The sequence below is a fragment of the Schistocerca serialis genome, chromosome 4, assembly GCF_023864345.2.
Source record: "Schistocerca serialis cubense isolate TAMUIC-IGC-003099 chromosome 4, iqSchSeri2.2, whole genome shotgun sequence".
Classification (NCBI taxonomy): Eukaryota; Metazoa; Arthropoda; class Insecta; order Orthoptera; family Acrididae; genus Schistocerca; species Schistocerca serialis.
Genome location: NC_064641.1, coordinates 283,749,376 through 283,769,318, shown reverse-complemented (window position 1 = coordinate 283,769,318; position 19,943 = coordinate 283,749,376). Strand labels below are relative to the sequence as shown.

The window sequence follows — 19,943 nt, the reverse complement described above, 5'->3', positions numbered from 1 at the left end:
CGTCCTTGGTCCATTACTCTTCTCACTGTACATTAATGATATTTCTTCAGTGATTCACTCCTGCAATTACCATCTATATGCCGACGACATCCAACTGTACATAAGTGCAAGCCCCAAGAACATTGCTGACGCAGTAGCGAGTATGAACGCAGATCTTTGCTCTGTTTCTCGGTGGGCACAGAACCTAGGTCTGAAACTAAACTCCAAGAAATCCCAGGTCATACTTATATCTCATCCAAAGTTAATCAGTCGGTACTTTCGCGAAACAGTCCCCCAAATACTCCTCAATGGTACCCAACTACCATACCAAAAAACAGTAAAAGACCTTGGAATAATCTTGGATGAACACCTAAACTGGGAAGAACAAACAGTCACAGCTTGCCGGAAATCGCTCTCCTCCCTACATGCAATTCAAAAATTTAGAAAAATATTTCCAACCCATGTTAAACAAAAATTAGTCCAAACACTAGTCTTGCCTAATCTTTACTACTGTGATGTAGTTCAACATGGCACAAATAATGAAAATTCGAGATGCCTAGAGCTAGTGATGAATGCTTGTGTTAGATACGTGTGCAACATACGGTTGTATGATCATATCAGTCCTTCATACTCCCAGCTAGGTTGGATACGCCCACATAAGGCACGCGATCTCCACACGATGTGCTTACTTCATCGATTTCTTAGCCACTGGTGCCCCCAATACTTATCTTCTCACATTAAACACCTATCATCATTCCACAACCGCAATACCAGATCGGATACGTCTAGCATCTTGGCTGTACCTTTACATAACACAAAATCTTTCTCCGTGTCATTCTCCATCTCAGCCATACGACTATGAAACGCGCTCCCCTGTGATCTGCGTCTTATTCAAAACCACTCAACATTCAAGAGGGAACTTAAGACTTACATATTAGGGACGGTATAGCCACCATTGTTGTGCCCCCCCCCCTCATCTTTTTCTTTCTCCTCTCCATCACAGCTTCGAATTTTACCATTCTATTTCTCTTCCTCTAACCTATCTACCTCTTCTATATCTCTTTCACCCCATTCCATCGTCTTATGTCTCTGCTTGATGAGAATAACTCACAAGCTGCAAGAATATAACGAGAAAATTCCCAACTAGCAATAGGACTGACACTCATAAAAGAAAAATATGTTTACTTTCATATACATAGTTATTATTATTATTATTATTATCATTATTATTATTATTTTTATTATCCTTGATTGTTATAATTATTTTTTGATTGCTATAATTATCATTGTACTACTTTTATAATCTCTATTTTTTTTCTTTAACATTAATACTGTATAATATGTTATATGTCCTAATTTTCTGTAGACACTGAAATTTGTTGAATCTGAGTATGCCTGGTTAGGTGTAAGAGAGGGCCTGAAGGCCCTAATCTTGCAGGTAAAATAAATGCATAAATAAATAAATAAATAAATAATAAGAGTCTTAAAGAAATTGCAACTCCTGAAAATACCACACACACATATACACTCCTGGAAATGGAAAAAAGAACACATTGACACCGGTGTGTCAGACCCACCATACTTGCTCCGGACACTGCGAGAGGGCTGTACAAGCAATGATCACACGCACGGCACAGCGGACACACCAGGAACCGCGGTGTTGGCCGTCGAATGGAGCTAGCTGCGCAGCATTTGTGCACCGCCGCCGTCAGTGTCAGCCAGTTTGGCGTGGCATACGGAGCTCTATCGCAGTCTTTAACACTGGTAGCATGCCGCGACAGCGTGGACGTGAACCGTATGTGCAGATGACGGACTTTGAGCGAGGGCGTATAGTGGGCATGCGGGAGGCCGGGTGGACGTACCGCCGAATTGCTCAACACGTGGGGCGTGAGGTCTCCACAGTACATCGATGTTGTCGCCAGTGGTCGGCGGAAGGTGCACGTGCCCGTCGACCTGGGACCGGACCGCAGCGACGCACGGATGCACGCCAAGACCGTAGGATCCTACGCAGTGCCGTAGGGGACCGCACCGCCACTTCCCAGCAAATTAGGGACACTGTTGCTCCTGGGGTATCGGCGAGGACCATTCGCAACCGTCTCCATGAAGCTGGGCTACGGTCCCGCACACCGTTAGGCCGTCTTCCGCTCACGCCCCAACATCGTGCAGCCCGCCTCCAGTGGTGTCGCGACAGGCGTGAATGGAGGGACGAATGGAGACGTGTCGTCTTCAGCGATGAGAGTCGCTTCTGCCTTGGTGCCAATGATGGTCGTATGCGTGTTTGGCGCCGTGCAGGTGAGCGCCACAATCAGGACTGCATACGACCGAGGCACACAGGGCCAACACCCGGCATCATGGTGTGGGGAGCGATCTCCTACACTGGCCGTACACCACTGGTGATCGTCGAGGGGACACTGAATAGTGCACGGTACATCCAAACCGTCATCGAACCCATCGTTCTACCATTCCTAGACCGGCAAGGGAACTTGCTGTTCCAACAGGACAATGCACGTCCGCATGTATCCCGTGCCATCCAACGTGCTCTAGAAGGTGTAAGTCAACTACCCTGGCCAGCAAGATCTCCGGATCTGTCCCTCATTGAGCATGTTTGGGACTGGATGAAGCGTCGTCTCACGCAGTCTGCACGTCCAGCACGAACGCTGGTCCAACTGAGGCGCCAGGTGGAAATGGCATGGCAAGCCGTTCCACAGGACTACATCCAGCATCTCTACGATCGTCTCCATGGGAGAATAGCAGCCTGCATTGCTGCGAAAGGTGGATATACACTGTACTAGTGCCGACATTGTGCATGCTCTGTTGCCTGTGTCTATGTGCCTGTGGTTCTGTCAGTGTGATCATGTGAAGTATCTGACCCCAGGAATGTGTCAATAAAGTTTCCCCTTCCTGGGACAATGAATTCACAGTGTTCTTATTTCAATTTCCAGGAGTGTAATAGATGTATGAGATATATTGTGAAACCTGGTTTTAATTTTACAATTAATATAACGCCCTTGTATCCCCTAATATTCGTGTAGTAACCTACTACAGACATGGGAAGGTAAATGAGAAAAAATATGCAAAACAAAATAAAATAAGTAAAACCAACAATCAGGTTTTTAGCAAGAGAACCAGAACTGAAAGGCCGCAAGGCTAACCACTACGCCACCACCTGGGCTGAGCTCGGTGTGTGCTGAAAGGCCTCTAAATTACATGGAAAACTTTGATGATCGTCTTCTCAGAAACGGTCCAGAATTACGGATAAGCCGACACACGCGTCGTCTTATTTTGGCTCCTCTTCCACTGAGCGAAGTTTATGGGTAATCAGGTTATGCCACTTATCATGTTCTCCTAGTCAGTCAGCCTAAGGCACTTGGACTGGCCCGCTGTATCAACCAATCTTAATCACACAGAAAATGTCTGGGAGCATTTGGAACAGAGGTTGTAACACAGTAACCACATCCCCTAAATTTGGTAGCTCTACCGGTTCTGACGATGAATGAGTGGCTTCGTTTGCATATGGTATAGCTGTCGTCCTCCCCGAAATGAAGCCGTTGTCAAAGTTAGAGGCGGTACTACACAAGAGTAAAGTGATGTCTCCTGGCGGTGACTTATTTATTTCGTTCGGTGTGCTTAAGATGTATGCAACTGGAAACACATGCCATCAGTATATACAGTGAAAACGTGATAACAGACTGGTAAAGCAGGTCTGCTCGATTCGGCTCCTACTCGACACCTCGGTATGATTTTGTAAGGAGAGCGACGACTCTAGCTGACGCCCTGTGTGGGGAGAGGCACGTGTCTGTCCGGCGGGCAGTTTATGGACTGTCGGCGCCGGTGTGTGGCGCCGCGGCCGGCAGTACGTCAAGACTGGGGCTGGTGGCTGGGGCCGCTCCGCTCGTGAATTATTCACCGCGCGAGCCGCTCGTATCTAGCAATAGCCGACACCGCCAGTCGCAGTCCAGCAGGTGGACACCACCGACACGCTCGGCGTCTGTGTTTCATCGACGTCCCGTGTTAGAGTAGCCGAACACGCACTTACGGGCACGAGAATAGTAACGTTGTAGAGCAGTTACCGGCGACGCATGGTCATTACGCCATATTAAAGGCAATACCACGGGTGACCACAAGACCATCAACAATAGTTTTCCTCAAGGCTTAGCTTTCCCTCCGATACTACACTCCTGGAAATGGAAAAAAGAACACATTGACACCGGTGTGTCAGACCCACCATACTTGCTCCGGACACTGCGAGAGGGCTGTGCAAGCAATGATCACACGCACGGCACAGCGGACACACCAGGAACCGCGGTGTTGGCCGTCGAATGGCTCTAGCTGCGCAGCATTTGTGCACCGCCGCCGTCAGTGTCAGCCAGTTTGCCGTGGCATACGGAGCTCCATCGCAGTCTTTAACACTGCTAGCATGCCGCGACAGCGTGGACGTGAACCGTATGTGCAGTTGACGGACTGTGAGCGAGGGCGTATAGTGGGCATGCGGGAGGCCGGGTGGACGTACCGCCGAATTGCTCAACACGTGGGGCGTGAGGTCTCCACAGTACATCGATGTTGTCGCCAGTGGTCGGCGGAAGGTGCACGTGCCCGTCGACCTGGGACCGGACCGCAGCGACGCACGGATGCACGCCAAGACCGTAGGATCCTACGCAGTGCCGTAGGGGACCGCACCGCCACTTCCCAGCAAATTAGGGACACTGTTGCTCCTGGGGTATCGGCGAGGACCATTCGCAACCGTCTCCATGAAGCTGGGCTACGGTCCCGCACACCGTTAGGCCGTCTTCCGCTCACGCCCCAACATCGTGCAGCCCGCCTCCAGTGGTGTCGCGACAGGCGTGAATGGAGGGACGAATGGAGACGTGTCGTCTTCAGCGATGAGAGTCGCTTCTGTCTTGGTGCCAATGATGGTCGTATGCGTGCTGCGCCGTGCAGGTGAGCGCCACAATCAGGACTGCATACGACCGAGGCACACAGGGCCAACACCCTGCATCATGGTGTGGGGAGCGATCTCCTACACTGGCCGTACACCACTGGTGATCGTCGAGGGGACACTGAATAGTGCACGGTACATCCAAACCGTCATCGAACCCATCGTTCTACCATTCCTAGACCGGCAAGGGAACTTTCTGTTCCAACAGGACAATGCACGTCCGCATGTATCCCGTGCCACCCAACGTGCTCTAGAAGGTGTAAGTCAACTACCCTGGCCAGCAAGATCTCCGGATCTGTCCCCCATTGAGCATGTTTGGGACTGGATGAAGCGTCGTCTCACGCGGTCTGCACGTCCAGCACGAATGCTGGTCCAACTGAGGCGCCAGGTGGAAATGTCATGGCAAGCCGTTCCACAGGACTACATCCAGCATCTCTACGATCGTCTCCATGGGAGAGTAGCAGCCTGCATTGCTGCGAAAGGTGGGTATACACTGTACTAGTGCCGACATTGTGGGTGCTCTGTTGCCTGTGTCTATGTGCCTGTGGTTCTGTCAGTGTGATCATATGATGTATCTGAGCCCAGGAATGTGTCAATAAAGTTTCCCCTTCCTGGGACAATGAATTCACGGTGTTCTTATTTCAATTTCCAGGAGTGTATATAGCTTGCACATACCCCAGCCACTCCGTGGAGGAATTTTGGTTATACTGATGAGATGGTGATAGCAACAGAGCACAAACAAATCGAAGTTATTGAAGGTGTGACAATAACAGACTTAAGTTCCGGATGTTTCAAAATGTATATCGGGTTTTTAAGGCTTTGTGGCACTTATTACATTCAACTTACAATTTTAATCAGTACATCAAAGGAAAGAGCAATTCTGTTCGTATGCCTTTGTGCATGCGCATCTGCTGTTTCCTGAGACTTCCATGGAGCATGCTGTTGCATGATGGTGAAGATTTTCTCTTCAGTGATGATCGACGTTTCACCTAAATGGAAATGTGACCAGCAAATCCACAGGGGATGGTACAGTTGCAACAAGACTCCTCTAAAATGAGTTTTTTTCGTGTCATATTCCGAGCCGATCGGAGTGGCCGAGCGATTCTAGGTGCTACAGTCCGGAACCGCGCTACCGCTACGGTCGCAGGTTCGAATCCTGCCTCGGGCATGGATGTATGTGATGTCCTTAGGTTAGTTAGGTTTAAGTAGTTCTAAGTTCTAGGGCACTGATGACCACGGCAGTTAAGTCCCATAGTGCTCAGAGCCATTTGAACCATTTTCATATTCCGACGGAAAGTTTATCGGTCTTATTTTACAGTGAAGCAACTCTATCTGGTATTTCTTATCTTCATGCACTAGAACTATGGCTCTTCCGTCAATTGGAAGAAGCTGACACACAGAGCTTTCTTGGCGTCAAGATAATGCTCCGCCCACTGGTGTAAACAGCACACGATTGGATAAACAACAACATAATCGACTGCCGTACTGGTCGCAAGGGGCCACCGGATGACATAGCTTGTTTTGCATGGCCTCCACGTTTATCTGATCTGATGTGTACGATTTTCACCTTTGGGGGATTCATAAAAGATCTTGTGTACGTGCCTCAGCTACCAGCTGACCTACCCGACCTAAGAAACGAGAGTGAAACAAATTTTGCAACAATTACTCCACTGATCAAGACTGGCGAAGAACTCGCCTGTCAGTTCGATGAGTGCCGTGTGACGAATGGTGCTCACACAGAACTTTTGTAAGAAGAACTATCCGAGTTGCTCTTCCATTTGACGTATTATTTATGATTGTAACTTGAATGTAATAAATGCTTTACTCAGAGGTTAAATTGCTCTCCTCTCATCCCTGCTGGTGCACGGTTTATATTACCCCGTTTTTGGACGTTTCAGTGTTCGAAAAACCGCCCATCTGTCTTCGTGCGGATTCGTGTGTGGCGCGCCACTAGGCCCGGACCGTTGGAGGTTCGAGTCCTCCCTCGGGCATGGGTGTGTGTGTGTTGTCCTTAGCGGAAGTTAGGTTAAGTTAGATTAAGTAGTGTGTAAGCTTAGGGACCGATGACCTCAGCAGTTTGGTCCCATAGGCTCTTACCACAAATTTCCAAAACTTCCCGGACCGTTGTAAGTTTTGTAATGGAGGATTTGGAATGTCGGGTCATTAATACTATATATATTTCGTTCCATTTAACGGTGGTTTCCGCTCTTCCAATTGGAGATCTTTGTCCTTTTATGTAGTTCCTCCTCTGTAAGAGGCTTACTGACAGACCTAGGACGGAAGTAAATATTCTGTTGCATGTTACGTAACACGGACGCACTATTTTAAAACGGTTTTACCTAATTTAACCTGAGTTAGGCACCGTTTGTGAACTCACTCTTCAATGTAAGTATAGTGATTTTTTCTAAGAAGTTTTGTTAGATCTGTTTAGCTTTGATTATTTTAACCGTGTTAGCAGGTGTTATTATTAATTTGTAATTTTACAGATGCATCTGGAAATGGGACCTATGTCCTGAAAACGGGTTGTGTTTTTCCTCTTAGAAATCAATAAATTAAAACTGTAGAGGATTTGATCACTGATGATGAATAACAGTTGAGGATTTCTCGTCACGAAAAACGTGTAACTGTTTCTTTATGCCTGTCAGTGTCTGCAAACAGCCGAACACGACTTTTAAGGAGGTTGTCCTATAAATTTCTTTTCTCCCCATTCGGATTTCTTATGCTTAAATTTACATTAGATCTTAACGAATTCCTCATTTCAGAAATGATTTTCTAGTTACTGCTCTTCTGCGTTTTGTATCCTCTCTACTTCGGTCATCATGTTATCTTGTTCCCCTAATAGCAAAACTCATATATTGCTTTGAATGTGCGTTCCGTATTGTAATTTCCTCAGCATCGCCTGATTTAATTCGATAACATTCGATTAGAGTACGTCCCGGAGAGTGGGACCACTTGTTGAGACGGACCAGTGGCATATTTCAGAAATGCGCCGCTAGAGAACAGAGGAAGCTTTTGTTGTGAACGAACGCGGTGCAAAACTGGTGCTGTTCTTTTCATTTCAGATCTGGAGAAGAATCACGTCCTCTGGTCTGGTAAGCCGAAAAGTTTTATCACGTAGTTACGCAATTTATTATTATTACTTCGTCTGCACAATATTGACACAGTTTTTTACTGTCAGCTTGACATAAGTTTAGACATGAAACTAAACTAAAATGCTCACTGAGTTCGCTACCTACAGACAGAAGTGGAGGTGGGTCTAATCTGTCCTAGATAATCGGGAGAGATGGACCACCGTTAAAGTTAGCTTATGTAGTCATGAAAATTTAATTCATATTCTGAAAAGTAATGGGAGAATATGCGTCTTTTCGTTGCTGATATTTTGCTGTTTCAGAAAAATACTTTAAGAGAGAACTGGGCCTAGTGAGCGAGGAAATGGACTAAAGATGGACTGATGAAGTCCATGAATGCTGTGTAGGACAATTTCATAGGTGTCAATGCTGCAGGTAAAGCTTCCTGTATACCTAAAACAACCCTAAAAAGAAAACTGCAGTCAAACAACTATTCTAAGGCTAGTTTGGGATTTCACACTCTACTGGTGATCGAGAATGAATGAAAGCTAAATGCTCGTATTAAGAAACTATAAGAGAGAGGTTTCACACTATGTGGAGACTGAATTAGCAGGCTAAATATACCACATACTTTCAATACGAAAGAAGCCGGCTACGACTGGACATAATCAAAATGTAGTTACAAATCAAATGGCTCTGAGCACTATGGGACTTAACATCTGAGGTCATCAGTCCCCTAGAACTTAGAGCTACTTAAACCTAACTAACCTAAGGACATCACACACATCATTGCCCGAGGCAGGATTCGAACCTGGGACCGTAGCGCTCGCGCGGTTCCAGACTGAAGCGCCTAGAACAGTTCGGCCACACCGGCCGGCTGTAGTTACAAGAAAGGCAGTCGCTCGAGCAAAAGGAATGACTGAAGCCATTGTAAAATAGTATTTCAAACTTCTTGAAACTGTGACGTATGAAAACGATTTGTTTGGCAATCCAGGTCAAGTCTACAACAGATATGAAACCTATCCGCAACCGAAGCACAAACTTGGCAGTGTTATGGCAATCAGAGGCTCAAGAAATGTCACTTCGGTAACATCTGACGAAAAAGGGGAAACAATCTCCTCTTTTGTTATGTCTATAGCGAAGGTACATTTGTTCCGCCCTTTTCTATAAGGAAGGGGAAAAACCTGAAGCAAGAATTCGTGGATGGAATGTTAACTGGTGCAATTGTAAGAACGTCCTACTAGTCTGTATAAATAACCGTATTTTCCTGGATTGGTTAGACACCCATTTCAATCTCAAGAAAGCAACCAGAAAAGTAATGCTTTTACGTAATGGATACAGTCTCACACAAGATGTTTGGAAACGTTAGAGTTTGCAGAGGAACAAGGGATTATTTCAATGAGTCCACCTCAACATACATCCCACTGGTTGAAACCCCTGGAGCGCACATTTTTTAAAACTGAAAATCTATATTTACAGTGCCTGCAACACTATCATGATGAATAAGCCAGCCAGGAAAATTAACCCTTTTCAATTTGAAAACTTCTCTATGCAGCATGGGCTAAATCAGCCACCTTTGAAAATGGTGGAAGTGGCTTCACGGCATATGGAACAATCTCGTTCAATATGGCCACAGTCCCAGACTATACTTTTTTGTCAGAAGGTGCATCTGTGCCAACAAATGGAAGAGCAGAATCTCAGACACAGTCCAACCAGCCACTTCGAAGCTCATCAAAAGACCTAGTGATCCCAAGCACATCAAAAGAGCAGAGTTATCTGTACAACTTAACAACTTGGGATTCCACTTCTACTAAACCTCAAACTTCTAATATTATGACTTGAAAACTGACTGCTCCTAAGCCAACACCGACAAAAGTTTGGAAGAAATATTAACCTGTTCCTTCTGTTGATAAAACCACGAGTTGTAAGATGGAGACAAGAACTGAATCCAAAGTGATAAACTCTCCTGAAAATATAGAAACCGCGAAGAGAAAGAGAAAGCTACAACAATGAAGACATTGTAGAAGATTACGAAACTAGCTTTGATGAATGGGGTGAAGATGAATGTGCTGGGTGTGATTAAATCTGTTACGAAACCAGTAAAAAAATACTATTGGATTCTGCCTGTTTCCTGTTTATGATTGTCATATAAGTGTTGTTCAACATTTGGTAACAAGTGTACCTACTGCGGTAAGAGAAAGACGGACTAATTCTTGAGCAAAATCAGCAACAGGTTTTGGACTAAAATATATAACAGTATAATTCTGTATTCATTATAACATTATTCCAAATAAGAAATATGCACTTTTAGTTGACTATTTTCGTCATATGTAGCCATTTTTATTCTTATCAGCCGGAATATTATGAGCACCTACCTAACAGCTGGTACGTCCACCTGACACGGATAACAGCGGCGACGCGCCGTGGCATGGAAACAACGAGGCCTTGGTAGGTCGCCGGAGGGAGGTGGCACCACATCTGCACACCCCCTGTAGATTACGGGGAGGAGGCGACGAATTCCGATGTCACGTTCAATACCATTCCAGATGTGGTCGATCGCGTTCAGATTTGGCTGGTTGTCGGGCCAGCTCATCAAATGGAACTCGCCACTGTGTACCTGGAACCACTCCATCCCACACCTGACCTTGTGACATGGCTCGTTGTCTAGTCTTTGAAAAAAGCTACTGCTGTCGGGAAACTTTATCGTCATGAAGGGGCATACGTGGTTTGCAACGAGTGAACTTGGCCGTCATGGTGCCTTGCAAAAATTCCTCTGGACCCATGGATGTCTGCGCAAATATTCTCCAGAGCATAATGGAGACGCCAGCAGCTTGTCTCTGTCTCGCAGTACAGGCATCAAGGAGCTGTTGCCGTGGAAAACGACGATTCGCTCTCTGCCATCATCAGGCCATGAAACGCTCTACCACTGCGCCAACGACTAATGCCGACGTTCAAGTGCCCATTTCATTCGCAGTTGCCAGTGTCGTGTTGTTAACATTGGCACATGGATGGATCGTCGGCTGCAGAGGCGCATCGTTAGGAGTGTTCGGTGCACTGAGTGTTCAGACACACTTATACTTTGCCCAACATAAAGTCTGATGTTAGTTCTCCCACTGTTCGCCACAAGTCCTGTTATACCAATCTGACCAGCTTAAGACGGCCGCCTAACTCCATGACGTTTGGGCGTGGTTTGACCTTGATTTCATCATATATTGAAGACAGTCACCACAGAACTGCTCAAACATCGGACAAGTCGTACAGTTTCCGAAATGCTTGTACCGAGCGTCCAGGCCTTCACACTGTGCCTGTGATCGCCTTCCCCATTCTACACACGGATAGCACGCTCACTGATAGTACACGCACAGTGTGTGTAACTGACTAGTAGGCATCTTGTCCGGTGACGCTGCTACAGCCTGGACGCGTTTATGTCGATAGTAGCTTGGTGGCTGGAGGGTTGTTGGAGGGTTGTTGGCGTTGTCTGAAGGAGGAGACAAAACAGTGAGGTCATCGGTCTCATCAGATTAGGGAAGGACGGGGAAGGAAGTCGGCAGTGCCCTTCCAGAGGAACCATCCCGGCATTTGCCTGGAGAGATTTAGGGAAATCACGGAAAACCTAAATCAGGATGGCCAGAGGCGGGATTGAACCGTCGTCCTCCCGAATGTGAGTCCAGTGTGCTAGCCACTGCGCCACCTCGCTCAGCAGGTCGGTGGTCATAATGTTCTGGCTGATCAGTGTATACGGTCCATCTTTCTCAGTACACTGGTCCATCTCGCCGGTTCATCTGTGAGTAAGATGGACCACTCATGTATGTTTTAATGTTACCATATGTCATGTATTTTAAGTGTCAGTGCCTTAAAACTACGCTGTTGTTGTGGTCTTCAGTCCTGAGACTGGTTTGATGCAGCTCTCCATGCTACTCTATCCTGTGCAAGCTTCTTCATCTCCCAGTACTTACTGCAACCTACATCCCTCTGAATCTGCTTAGTGTATTCATCTCTTGGTCTCCCTCTACGATTTTTACCCTCCACGCTGCCCTCCTATGCTAAATTTGTGATCCCTTGATGCCTCAGAACATGTCCTACCAACCGGTCCCTTCTTCTTGTCAAGCTGTGCCACACACTCCTCTTCTCCCCAATTCAATTCAATACCTCCTCATTAGTTATGTGATTTACCCATCTAATCTTCAGCACTTAAAACTATAGTATATTAAAATTTGTATAAGACTCTGGACGAACATGATACCAGAAACAGAAAAAGGGTCAAAAAGCACACAAATTTTATGGTGAAAGAAAAAAAAAAATGATCCAATTCTACCAGACTTACTCTACCTTCTGTTTATCCGAGACTGTGATGCCACAGAACATTAGTTAATGAAAACGGGAAAATTAAAATAATTTCGAAATTTTCATCTACAAAATATATTAAACCTAACGCAAAAACTACAGAACTTAGTCGTTTGAGATCCATAGAGCGTGACTTCCAGTTCAAATTCTTATCAATACAATTATCTAAGAATGTAGAATATTCTGTTTCGTGTACTAATTTAATCCCGTGCTTTATTTCTAATGGTGTGGTCAGGCTTTGTGCAGTGTTGTGAATGGAATGTATTGTGTGTTATCAAGGTTCAGGGACACTCCATTTGTAGAAAAACAGTTATTAATTTTCTAGAAGATACCACCTGCGGTTTCAAATGTGGAAGTTTTTCCGTTAGGGTTGACAAATTCGATTAGTGAGTAAAGGAAAAATCGTCGTCTTCAAACATTTATGACAAATTATGCACTTTAAGGTAGAATTTCATTTAGCAAAATGCTCTGACCAGATACTTTGAGACAAATAGATGATGAAGAGTTTCAGCGACTTACCGACAGCTCCCCAGTCGGGATGGGCGAGGTTGTTGAACCAGCCATCGTAGCGCTGCTTCTCGGTGAAGCTGTACAGCTGCTGCTCTGTAACAAGGGAGAGGCGCGCGTCAATGCCGAGTGCCGCTGCCGCTGACAGAGCCAGTTCTTGCGTCCGCAGCGATTCCCTCTGCGGCGCCCGGACAGGCTGACATGAAAACTAGATTACTGCCAAGTTACTAACAAGCCTCTCGTGCTGGAGGTCAGAGCCACTACGAACACTCCGAGTGTCTGTTGTTATACAGGAACAACACTGCTCGCCATTAAAATTGAAACATGAGATTTTACTTAAAGCGCATATTAAAATGTAGCAAAAAGAATATACGAGTAAATGTGCAGGTGATTAGTGGATATACAGGGTGCGAAATTTTATATGTGTAGCTGCCATCTCCAAAAGCAACAGTGGCTCTATCTGCTTCGGAAAGGAGTCGAATTGAGCTCGTATGAGAGATACGGGTACGTCGTTCCATACTGCTTCTGCTCTTGGTAACCCATCACCAGTTGTCTCCAATGGGTGAATGACACTCTGAGTTGTGTACTGAAAGGTCTGTATTCCTTACTTGCTAATGAATGTTGTATCGATTCGGTACGTCCTGGTTTAAGGTAGTTCTAATCACGGTTTTTATATCTTCTTTAGGTCCACAGTTTGTCCCCTGAAGATGTGACTATAATGTCAGGAAGTTCCATGATAACTAAATCATTTTTGCGTAGCTGTTGCGGTTTTCATCCGTCGAAACGTATTACCACAGTTGTGGTTGCCCTTTATACCAAGTGATTTATAAGAAAAAGACATTGAGCAATGAGTGTATCCTCTGTTGTTGCTGAGTGCACAACTAATCTGGCACCTTTCAACGCTACCGCATCGAGGGTCGCTGTGCTGGCAGTTCGGGCTGCTCCAGACGCCGTCGCGCTGTCCGTGAGGGTGCTTGTCTTGCCGCAAACAAACCCATCTCGTGCCCCCAGGCACGCGACGTGGCTGTACGATCCTGCAGTGGAGCGAATGAAGTGTCTGTCCTCTCTGGTGTTAGTTACGTGTGGCCGTTGAGAACCCGCCTCGTGTTATTGTTTTCCTCCAGAATCCGTCGATTCTACGCAAGACAGTCGAGTGTTCGCGGACAACACGAGCACCAGTTTCGCAGAATCAATAACAGCAATCTCGATTGGCTAAGAACCTAGACGTCGAATTCTGGAACCTGCTTTAATGCGAGACATAACACGATCTTCTCCTATACAAACAACATTGAAATGAGAGAGTCAGTATGAAAGGTTTTCTTGTACACAGAAAGTAGACGGTGTTAATTCTAGATACTTTGTACAATTGCGCTTGAAACACTCGTCATTTGCATATCCAAGCCTGTGGCACACGTCATGTCCGATTGACGTTTGTTTACATTCCTTCTTCATAGTATTCATAGTATTACAATTTTAAAAGCCAGCACTGTGCTTCTCTCAAAAGCGTAACACCTAATACCGGGTGGCAATAATTACGGTGCAGCTACTCACAGAAGTCCACAGTGGGCTGTAATTATCGTATGGCAGCGAAACGTGGTAGCTATTCTGATGCGTTATGGCGGAACAGATGCACACTAAAATAAAATAAAAAATCCAATCTTGGCCACCAGGTGCAAATCTAGTGCTGTGATTACAAGAAAGACGTATAGAAATGTTTGCATATGTAATGGATTAGGAATGGGACACTAGCAGAAAAGGTCAAACAATTGAGAAAGGCGTACTGTTGATTTTACTACACTATGTGATCAAAATTATCCGGACAACCTGGCTAAAAATGACTTACAAGTTCGTGGCGCCCTCCATCGGTAATGATGGAATTCAATATGGTGTTGGCCCACCCTTAGCCTTGGTGACAATTTCCACTCTCACTGGCATACGTTAAAGCAAGTGCTGGAAAGTTTCTTGGGTTATGGCAGCCCATTCTTCACGGAGTGCTGCACTGAGGAGAGGTATCGACGTCGGTCGGTGAGACCTGGCACGAAGTCGGCGTTCCAAAACATATCAAAGGTGTTCCATGGGATTCACGTCAGGACTCTGTGCAGGCCAGTCCATTGCAGGGATTTTATTGTCGTGTAACCACTCCGCCCCAGGCCGTGCATTATGCCCCATCGTGTTGAAAGATGCAATCGCCATCCTCGAACTGCTCTTCAACAGTGGGAAGCAAGAAGGTGCTTAAAACATCAATGTCGGCATGTGCTGTGATAGCGTCCACGCAAAACAACAAGGGGTGCAAGCCCCCCAATGATAAACACGACCACACCATAACACCACCGCCTCCGAATTTTACTGTTACCACTACGCACGCTGGCAGATGACGTTCACTTGGCATTCGCCACACCCACATCCTGCCATCGTATAGCCACATTGTGTACTGTGATTCGTCACTCTACACAACGTTTTTCCACTGTTCAATCGTCCGATGTTTACGCTCCTTACACCAAGCGTGGCGTCGTTTGGCATTTACCGGCGTGGTGTGTGGCTTATGAGGAGCCGCTCGACCATGAAATCCAAGTTTTCTCACCTCCCCCCCAACTGTCATAGTACTTGCAGTGGATCACATAATGTATCACCTGCCACTTACTCAATTTTTTCTGTGTGAGCACTGGAGACCTCAACGGGATGCTACATCCGTAAAACGACGTGCTCAACAGTTGCTTTCAGCAGTTCCCGTGGAACTGATAACGGGCTTCACATCAGGTAGAGACCGAACGTGTCTGTGGTGAACGCATTCTTTAAGATATTTCCCAGAGCCAAACGTGAAATGGATTGCGATCAGGTGATCTTGCAGGCCACGCATCTGGAAAATCCCTTGAGGTAACACGTTCATGAAAGATTATATTGAGCAGGTCTTACACTGGGTAATCTGAAGACAATTGTTTCCACACAGCTGCACTCTTACAAACTAGGAATCACAGGCTGTAGAAGAAGATCTCGATAACGTGCATACGTCGCCGTGCACTTGACAGGCTCTCTGGGTGTATTCTCTTCAAAGGAGAACGGATCGAGAATAAAGGTGCTTGTGAATCCACACCACACAGTCACTTACGGCGACGGCAGTGTCTCTTCGTGCACAACAAGCGGTTTAACAATATCCCAAATTTGGCAGTTCTGCGGTCGTTCCTTGGTACACACACCAAAAAAAGTTTTACATCGCCCCGGTTCTCAGAATTCCTGACGTTGGCTGTGGATACTGTGTCACAGACACAGCCCCTTTCACTGTTCAGAGATGTCATTAAACCCGCATAAAGATGTAAACAGCCATGCATGAGCAGCGCCTATTATACTGAGGAGGTCTGACAGCCTATCAGTTCCATTCCCCCAGATAGGAGGAACACCGCTCATGTTGTCTGTAATTCAACCATGCCTAGACAGCCAATAACGCGGTTCGAACGCGTCCGCATTGTTACTTTGTGCCAGGTAAGGCTCTCAACAAGGGAAGTGTTCAGTCGTCTCGGAGTGAACGAAAGCGATGTTTTTCGGACGTGGAGGAGATACAGAGAGACAGGAACTGTCGATTACATGCCTCACTCAGGACGCCCAAGGGCTACTACTGCTTCGGATGACCGCAACCTACGGATTATGGCTCAGAGGAACCCTGACAGCAACGCCACCATGTTGAATAGTGCGTTTCGTGCAGCCACAGGACGTCGTGTTACGATTCAAACGGTGCGCAATAAGCTGCATGACGAGCAACTTCACTCCCGATGTCCATGACGAGGTCCATCTTTGCAACCACGACACCATGCAGCGCGGTACAGATGGGCTCAACAACATGCTGAATGGACTGCTGAGGATTGGCATCACGTTCTCTGCATATGTCTTCAACCAGACAATCGTCAGAGACGTGTTTGGAGGCAACCTGGTCAGGCTGAACGCCTTAGACACACTGTCCAGCGAGTGCAGCAAGGTGGAGGTTCCCTGATGGTTTAGGGTGGCATTATGTGGGGCCGACGTACGCCGCTGGTGGTCATAGAAGGCGCCGTAACGGCTGTACGATACGTGATTGGCATCCTCCGACCGATAGTGCAACCATATCGGCAGCATATTGGCGAGGCATTCGCCTTCATGGACGACAATTCGCACCCCCATCGTGCACATCTTGTGAATGACTTCCTTCAGGATAACGACATCGTTCGACTAGAGTGGCCAGCATGTTCTCCAGACGTGAACCCTATCGAACATGCCTGGGATAGATTGAAAAAGGCTGTTTATGGACGAAGTGACCGACCAACCACTCTGAGGGATCTAAGCCGAATCGCTGTTGAGGAGTGGGACAATTTGGACCAACAGTGCTTTGATGAACTTGTGGACAGTACGCCAAGACGAATACAGGCATGCACCAATGCAAGAGGACGTGCTACTGGGTATTAAAGGTATCTGTGTGTACAGCAATCTGGATCACCACCTCTGAAGATCTCGCTGTATGTGGTATAACATGCAATGTTTGGTTTTCATAGGGCGGAAATGATGGTTATGTTGATCTCTATTCCAATTTTCTGCACACGTTTCGGAACTCTCGGAAACGAGGTGATGTCAAACCTTTATCGATGTGTGTGTATTACTCGGCCTCATGTCGTCAAATTAGATCAGTGCCAAAAATCGAAAAGCAAATTCAGAACGTTGCTGCAGACGGTTACTCGAGTTGGTCCCAAAATAGTGTTGCTGGTTGCATACTTTCAGCAGTACTGTACACGTTTCAAGCCATTTCTCGTAGATGGTTACGAATACCTATGTTCGTTATATCTCTCATGTTCGCCTCTTTAATCATATTTCACCATTATATTCACCTCGTCAATAACTGCCACCAGGGTAGGATGGCATCCTATTCCAGGTGCAACACCAAGCTCACGCATGTTTTCGTACTTCATTATCATGTTCTTTAAACCATTTAATAACATCGGGCCTCTCCTCGGATATTTCCGTCAGTGATACTCTCTCAATGCAGCGCTGTAATTGTTGCCCTTCACATAAAAGAGTTTCACTAACAGCGCATGGTCTCTTTACTCGACAACTATGCCATTCACTCGCGTTTTGGCTTGTCAAATGATAGTGTGGGTGTCATAGCGCGATACAAATAGTGTACAGCGCCAGATTTGCATGTAGTGGCACTAATTGGAACTAATTTTTCCATCGTAAATCGGTTCCGCATAAACACATTAGCATATCTACCAAGTTTCGCTGCCATACGATAATTACAGCCCACATTGTACCTCTGTGAGCAGCTGCACTGTAATTATAACCATGCGGTATTTTTCAAAATCTCTGATGAACTGTTTTTGAGAAGTCGGTACTGTTGTGCACATACAGTAGTGGGAGGTATATTCAGGTTGGCCACTTCAGCTTCAATCTTCAGCCCGTTACCGAGGCCCGGGATCGTTTTACACAATTAGGCCGAATGGCGCAACGTGTAGCACACTCGTATGACTTTCGCTACCGATGCAGAAATTGCAAAAATTGCACATTCAGGCAGGTAGAGTGCCGTTCAGTGTTTAGAACGTCGCAGCTGGCAGCTTCTGCGCATGTCATTACTCTGGTTGCGGCATAGGTGTGACGGTGGTTGCGTGCCAAGGCTACGTTCTCAATAACGATTACGCGCAATAAAGGAATCCAGATGCGTCATTGTATATTATTTTTAATGAACAGCATTTCAGTGGACAGTATTAATATTTATTTTTTCTGTTGGATGTTTTCTTCTGGGAATGGTTACTCATCACTAGATGTTTTCTCACGTGCGTACAGCGATTGTGTCACATAATAAATGATTATACGGGTTCCGTTTACAACCGTAGGATACAGGCGTAAGCATGAACATAAACGTCTCATCACAGGAGACCGTTCGCGAAGCACGAACCAAAATAACTAGCGATTAAAATTATAAAGTGGCCAACATTGGGATCAGAAATTAAAGCTGTTAAGTGATGTTGTGAGTAATAAATACCTGTTACTGACATTTGTGCCTATGCTGTTATCAACAATAGTACCAAAACAATGACTCGAAGTCCGTCACTTGTTTTACCTATGACTGGGTCTATGTAATCATTCCATTCCATATCCATACAAATTGTGACTCACAGTCACTATGTTTCTGCCTGTTTTTGAAGTGCATGACTTTACATCTCTGAAGAACAATTTTATTTCTTTATGTTTTCAAACTGAACGTATTAGGGCCAGCAGCCCCTCTCTTACCTCGGACTAAGACTTCACACATACGGTCTTTTTTACATCATGGTCTCCTAAGAAATAACAATTTTAATAGGACGAATAGTATTAAAATGATTTACGTGTCTCAGGTGGCAATGTGAGTAACAATACTAACTATGAACTAACAAAGTTAATGCTGGCAGTACTTGCACTACTGCAGCTGCTGCCACTAATAGTAATAATAGTAGTAATAATGACAATAATAATGACAAAAATAACATTAATGATAGCGGCAGACATAAAAAGAATTTATAGTGTACAAGATAGATGTTTTCAGATGTGTAGAGTTCTGGGAAAAGGAAATTTAAGGAGACTGCACCAGCTAAGAATACTAGAAAAAGAGGAAGAACTAGTTGAGAAGAAGGATGTGCAAGGATAACGTGTGCGTATAGGGACAATGGTAATCCTTATTGTTGCTTTTGCTTTAGTAAATCCGCCATTAACTGTCTTCTGAAGCCGGAGATGTTCTTCACTTCTCTAATATAATGCGGGACGCAATTCCCGAGTCTGGATCCTGCTACTGAGAAGGACTTCAAGAAAGTAGCTGAATGATGAAGTGAGACAGAAATGATTTTCATGGGTGTTTCTGCCATAATGTTCAGAAAGGAGCGCGAAGGTCGACGGAAGATATGAGGGACACTGTTTGTTGATGAGACAATAGAGAACACAGAGTATGGAAATCTCTGAGCTTGTCTGCATGCAGCCAAGATAGCTGTACATATGATGATGAAATATGATCAAAGTGTCGAAAATCAGAGATATGCTGAACACAGGCATTCATAGTCATCGATAAGAAATGGCTTAAAATGTGTAGAGTCCTGCTGAAAGCGTGCAACCAGCAATATTAT

General features: G+C 45.6%; 1 protein-coding gene across 1 annotated transcript in view; it reads right to left on the bottom strand.

Annotated features, from left to right (window-relative positions):
* LOC126474174 (dual oxidase) overlaps positions 1-19,943 on the bottom strand; it is a 547,064-nt gene that overhangs the window by 287,726 nt on the left and 239,395 nt on the right. The window contains exon 2 of the mRNA XM_050101634.1: positions 12,847-12,930. Coding sequence (XP_049957591.1) covers positions 12,847-12,930 — 84 coding nt within the window. The remainder of the gene's footprint in view (positions 1-12,846; positions 12,931-19,943) is intronic.